The sequence below is a fragment of the Chroicocephalus ridibundus genome, chromosome 5 (genome assembly GCF_963924245.1).
Source record: "Chroicocephalus ridibundus chromosome 5, bChrRid1.1, whole genome shotgun sequence".
In the NCBI taxonomy this organism is placed as follows: Eukaryota; Metazoa; Chordata; class Aves; order Charadriiformes; family Laridae; genus Chroicocephalus; species Chroicocephalus ridibundus.
In genome coordinates this window covers 6,807,980-6,813,843 of record NC_086288.1, presented here as the reverse complement: position 1 = coordinate 6,813,843, position 5,864 = coordinate 6,807,980, and the positions used below count along the sequence as shown (strand labels likewise).

The following is a 5,864-nucleotide window of genomic DNA, read 5'->3' as shown; positions in this document are numbered from 1 at the left end:
ATCTACACATCTTTTAAGTACCTCGAGGGATGGTGACTCAACCACTTGCCTGGGCAGCCTGTTCCAGCTCTTGACAACCCTGAAGAAATTTTCCCTAATATCCAATCTGAATCTCCGTGTTATAACACAAAGCCTCGCAGCTGTTTTGTAGCATTTTCAAGGTCCCATTTTCCCTCGCCACGATGCTGTAAGGAAACAAAGTGGTTCGGCTTTGATTCCTGATGAATAGGCAGGGATGGAGGCTGAGCACAGATTAGCAAGCTTGCAAGATTCAACAAATCCATCCCTCTCAACAGGGATGAATGTTTTTTCCACACACACAGGTCTCAGTGTTCAGGCAACCAAGGGGCAGGTTCTTCCTGTAGGCTCTTGTCTCCTGTCAGGATGTGTTGCTGGACTGCAACACTGACTATGCACTATGCAGGATTTAAATTAAAAAGAAATAAAGCCCACACCTTTAGGCCATGCTGTGGTGCTTTCAGCTCCTCCCCAAAGCAAGCAGAGCTCAGGGACCTCACAGGGATATTGACAAGCTGAGTTCACCATGCCCTTCCAGGAGACCGTACTTGGCAGGAACAAGCCCTGCTTTTACGTTCACTGTGACCCTCTGCCTGCACCAGGGTGCAGCATTCTTGCTTTCCTAATTGCTCTAGCAGAAGAGAAGTCTTGCCACCGGTCTAGGAGCTAGCCAGGGCACTCTGCATTTACCCTGCCTGTTTACCAGTGTCACTTACAGGAACAGGAGTATTTGTAGCTCTGGGACGCAGGAGAACAAAACGCAAGAGGCAGGAAGTGCTGGCAAAGGCATGCTTCCTTCCTACCCTTTCTCCTGTTTTGTGGTCTCCTTAGTGGTAGCTGGCAGTGTTAGAAAGCAGGATAAGCCTAATTAACTCTTGTGGAAAGTACAGGAGGCCGGTAGTCCCCACGAAGGCACTGTTTGTACCTGAACATAGCAGTCAGGAACACTTGTGGCTAACCTACCTAGGAACCGGGACTGCCAGCTTAACAAGCAGAAATGAGATCAGCTTTACTCTTGTCAGGGCTGAGACACATATACCTCATCTAATCAGGGCAGCCAGGAACAGAGAGAGCAGAGGGACCAGCTATAAGCTCTCCTGTGCCTCTGCAACATAAGGGCCTTGTATTTTTTAAGTGCTTGTACACTTCATCGTTTAGCTTACCTTCATCCAGATAATACAACACAGGGATAGAGGGGGGAACAAGTCAAAAGCCATCCTCTTTTCCCCAAACCCCCACCCCAAGTACAAATAGCCTTCAAAGCAAAAAAAAAAAAAAAAATCTCAAGACTTACTTGATAAGGCAAAGCATCAGCGAGACTTGTCTCATCCTTTGCCTAGTAAACGCAACCTATCCACTAAAAATGAACAGCCTACCCCATAAATAACGCAGTATACACAGGACAGGAATTTTAGCACCATTATCTGTGCCCCTGTCAGTGTCAAATCAGGTAGTCCTGCAGCATGGCCAGGCATATGCCATCTCTGTCCTACTCCCACACAGGAGATAAGTTACAGCAACCCCACCCTCCCAGCAGGTGCATAGCGGAAACTTCTGCTGAACTTGGACACTGCAGCAGATCCCTTTGGTGCGTTCCCCAGAAACACATACCTCCCCAGAGGGACAGGTGTGCGGAAAGCCTCCTGCTTATTTGCACACCAACTCCTTTGCTATCATTAGCTGCATCAGCTCCGGAGAGCTAAGAGGAAGGAGCCTGTCTATCCACAGTCACCATGCCTGTGCCCCCAGGGTGGCTGGCACGACACAGCTACAACTCGTGCCCTTCTGGCAGAGCTGTAAGAAGGCCCTCATAACACGGGTTATCAGACAGCAGAGAGAAAAGGACATCGGTGAAACAGGAGGCTCCACCCTCCAAAGCAAATCCCCCCCTTCGCTCACTGGGATGCCCATCTCTATGGCAGCTGCTGCAGTACAGGTCTGGACATTGTTACTGCCATGCAGCAGTTGTGCTGACAAGAAGGCACACAGGCTTGCAGCCTGTCAGACTCCCCATAAAAAGCCTTCAAATAGCTGAAATACTTTGCAGGGTGGTATTGCCCTTACCCAAGCAGCTGGCCGAACTGCTCAGCTGTTCAAAGGAGCAGCAAATGTTGCCCTGCTGAGAGAGATTAGCCAAGAGGAGTCAAATTCCACCACTTCAGCAACATTTGGCTAAGTAAGATCTCACCAGTAGTGTCAGTTACCAGCTGAGCTGCACTGGGGCAGCACTATGGTAGCTTCGGCAGCCACAGAGCCAGCCCCCGATCCTGGGCAGCCTGCCCAGGCTTCCAGCTCTCCACAGCAGGCAGGACTTTTTTTACCTTTCATCAGGTCCTCAAATGCTTCAGCAGTCCCACCTTGAGCCCTGTCTTGGTTAGGCATGGCTAACAGGCAGCTGGGGAATAGCAGTAGCAGACACACACCGAGGCATAGCACAAGCAGGGCAAAGAGGTAATAAACAGAAGAGACTGTTTACTAAGCTTTTTTCTTTTTGGTCTGTCTAACTGCAACTAGTGGGCACTTGATGCACTCAGGATTTGTTCTCTCTAGTAACCTTGTTTGATACAGTGCTCAGGTTGCATCTGGAGCTTAGCAGCCAAGTGCTAAAGACACTGGCCCGCAGGTTGCTGCGTGGCTTCTCACCCATACCTGACATATTGCTAAGCCACTGACTCTATGGTACAACGCGATAGTGGTTGTCTGACAGCACAGAGACCTCAGTTCACGAGGCAGCACAGAGCCTGGGTCCTCTCAAGACCTCACTCCTAAGCCTTCTGTCAGGCTTCACCTTTCCTTCCACGTCTTTTCCCCCAGTAGGTGCTGTTAGCCTCACTCGCCTGCTCTTCTCCACTCCTCCAGTACACTAGTGACAGCCTGCAACGCACCCAACTGCTGAGCACTTTCTTGGAAAGCAAAGCTATTTGCAAGAGCGCAAGCCATGCCCTGTTCCCTGCCAGTCTCCCATCCCCAGCAAGGAGATGTGAGCAGCACTTCTTGGTCAGAGATGGCACAACGCATGCCCAACGTACACTTGTTTGAGCTTCCTTGGCTGGGGCTAGTCCCAGAGTTTAGAAGCCAAACAGCCAGGGGCCGCTCACTCCGGCAAACAGGGTCAAGGGAGCAACTACTGCTAATGTAATTTTATTCGCAGTAAATCATGCTTTGCTTGGCATGTGGTCTAACTCAGTACCAGCTGCAAGGCCACAGTGTAAATACATACAGAGATGGATACATACCCCTTCCCAGCCCTGCAGTGCACACAGGAGCAAGCAGATTAGAGCAGAAAACAGCAGAGGAAGCAGCCATTGCAAGTGTGGGTTTATTTCACTATGCAGGGGGGAGAAAACAAAACAAACCAAGCTATAGCTGGTCACTGAACTTAATGGCTTTGACTTTGAAGTCACCCTCCACAGCCAGGTATTCAATTTTCTCCATGCCCAGCCGATTAGGGAACTGGAACTCCGCTTCAGGCAGCTTCACCGTTGCCTCTGTTTCATTGAAGGAGATGCACATCTGTAGAGAGCCACAAGAAGGAAGGCTAACACATTACAGCTCACTAGCTTCGCTCCCCACTCCGTCCAGTGGAGTTCAGGACGGATGGGGTAGCCACTGGTGTCCAGGCCATGCTCACTAGCTCAGCCTCCACCCTGCCTGGCCAGAGGGATGGAGGGGAGGAAGCTTGTTTGCTCTGCCCCAAGGTCAGCTCCAAGCTTCTGCAATGAAGGGATGAGACAGACCCAGTCTGAATCTCAGGTCAGTGTTTTAATGGCTCTTACTTGCGTGGCTTGCAAAGCAGGCCGAAGGGGCCTCCTTTGTTCAACACATCTGAACTGCTGGGCATTGACTGAGCAGATCTAGAGAGCAGGTTGGCTTTACCTGTGAGACTCTTCCCCTGTTGCTTAGTCCCCTTTCCATGCCTGCTCCTTCTCCACCACAGTGGTACAAGGCAGCACTAAAAAGCTGTGCCCGTGGCCTGTGCCAGGGCCTTGCACGCACCCTTGGGGCCTCACCTCGATCTTGTCACCGTGATGGAAGGGAAAGTCAGCCTTCCTGTCCTCCTCACCCCACGTGCCATCCTCCTTTGAATTGCACACAACGGTGTTGACGTCCCCGTGGCAGTCAAAGCGAGGGTTGAAATGCAGCATGAGGGTGCCGCTGTCCTTCCCTACATTCACAGCAAACCTGGGGAAACAGAAAGGCAGTGCAAAGGAGGTGCCTGCACAGCAGCTCCAGCTAGCCGGTGATGACAAGCTGAACACAGCAGGAGCTCAGGCTTCCCCCAGCGCCACGTCAATCCATTCACCGTCTTCTCACTCACCCTTTGGCATCAGACAGGATCTTCCCTTTGACCTTGACGCACTCACCAGGCTGGATGTCCAGCTGAGTAACGACCAGTCCCTGCAGGGCCAAACCACAGGAGTTCGTCTGTCCCAAGGCAAGCCGACCAGCCCTGCTTGGGCCAAGGCCCAAACCAGCTCTCACAGACCCAAACGCATTTGTAGTTTCATGCTAGGGGAAGGGCTGAGTCAGGCCAGCTGCCTGCCTCAGCTCTCTGCCAGGGAATCCTAGTTCACAGCTCCCACCCCACTGGCATCTCCCACCCCACTAAGCAACATAAGCTGACAAGGGGGTGATTCGAGCCACTGTAACGAGAGTAGGGTACAGACACTGATTCACCAGCTACTACCGAAGACACCCTTGCAAGCAAGCTTGCACCTTCAAGTCAGCAGTGGCCAGAGCCATTTAGCATAGGATCAACATTAGTAAACAGCTTTCCCAATATTAGGTCTGTCCCCCTTCCCTAGGTGGGTCTCCAAGCAACAGAAGCTACCCTAAAAAAAAAAAAAAGTTTCTTATCTTGACTTAAAGCAGCTTAGACACAGAGAGAGTGGTCAGTGAAGCCCACTTCTGGCTGCAGCCTAGTACAACAGAACAAATGCTCCCCCTGCGAAGCTCCTGCTGTAAAGAAGAGGGCTTGATCCTTTCCTCGGAGCCAGGTTATTCAACCCCCCCAGCCACATACCCCCCCCAGAATAGCACTGAACATCACCAGCCTTCCTCAGCTAGGAGGAAGATGGTGTTTGGTGAGGTCAGACGGAACTCAAATCATGCTTGTCCTGATGCCTGCTCCCTGCTCTGCCCACAGCACAAACGGCTAAGGTCAGATTTCCCCCAGTCACTAAACTGCTTATGGTCATGGCATTAATGCTGTTTTCTGACTCTGTTTCTAGTACAGCGCTGGAGTGCAGCCTGAGACACAGCCCAGGGGGTCTTTCGAGGAAAGAAAAGCTAGGGGCTCAGGGGCAGGTCCGGATACGCTGCTGTCCTGCTTTCCTCTGCTGTGGCATTAAGAGTTAGCCCAGTCCTGTACACAAAAGGTATTTTTCCAGAAGGAAAATACAAAGTTTAAGGGAAAAAAGGTATAAAGGATATTCAAACTGGAGAGTGACAAAAGGCCCCAATCCTTTAGAGTACTGAAAGATACAAACATGCATTAGAACAGCTTCCCCACTTAGATAACATGCTAGAGAAGAGGAGTAGAAAACCGGGGGGTCAGCCCTAGCTGTTCCTCCCACAGCTATATATCAGTCTAACATTTCCCCTCAGCTAATCCTTTTCTCCTCCTACCTCTGGCACCAAGCCCAAAACCCACACGCACCCAAACCCTAGTCCTGCTTGGTGCACCACTCCAGCTCAAAGAAGGCACTCACTCGCTCCATGCTGCAGACACCAGCCCCACCAGGCAGGACGCCCCCGAGCCCCTGCTCCGCAGCCCAGCGTGACTCAGCGCTCAGCTCCCGCAGCTTAAATCACTTGGGCAGGACCATCACATGATGGAGGGGGGG

At 51.5% G+C, this 5,864-nt stretch overlaps 1 protein-coding gene across 1 annotated transcript; it reads right to left on the bottom strand.

The window, feature by feature from the left end:
• Positions 1-3,323: 3,323 nt before the first annotated feature.
• On the bottom strand, positions 3,324-5,864 carry LOC134515929 (16 kDa beta-galactoside-binding lectin). Its single transcript, XM_063335557.1, has 4 exons — positions 5,730-5,864; positions 4,337-4,416; positions 4,029-4,200; positions 3,324-3,531 (listed from the first exon to the last, which is right to left on the bottom strand). Exons 1-4 carry the CDS (start codon positions 5,736-5,738, stop codon positions 3,379-3,381), a joined length of 414 nt encoding a protein of 137 aa, XP_063191627.1. The 5' UTR covers positions 5,739-5,864; the 3' UTR covers positions 3,324-3,378.

Coding starts and splice junctions, on each gene's coding strand:
- LOC134515929 (XM_063335557.1), bottom strand. Junction 4,201..4,336: donor ATCCTGTCTGATGCCAAAGG/GTGAGTGAGAAG, acceptor CTGTTTCCCCAG/GTTTGCTGTGAATGTAGGGA. Junction 3,532..4,028: donor ATCACGGTGACAAGATCGAG/GTGAGGCCCCAA, acceptor GGCTCTCTACAG/ATGTGCATCTCCTTCAATGA.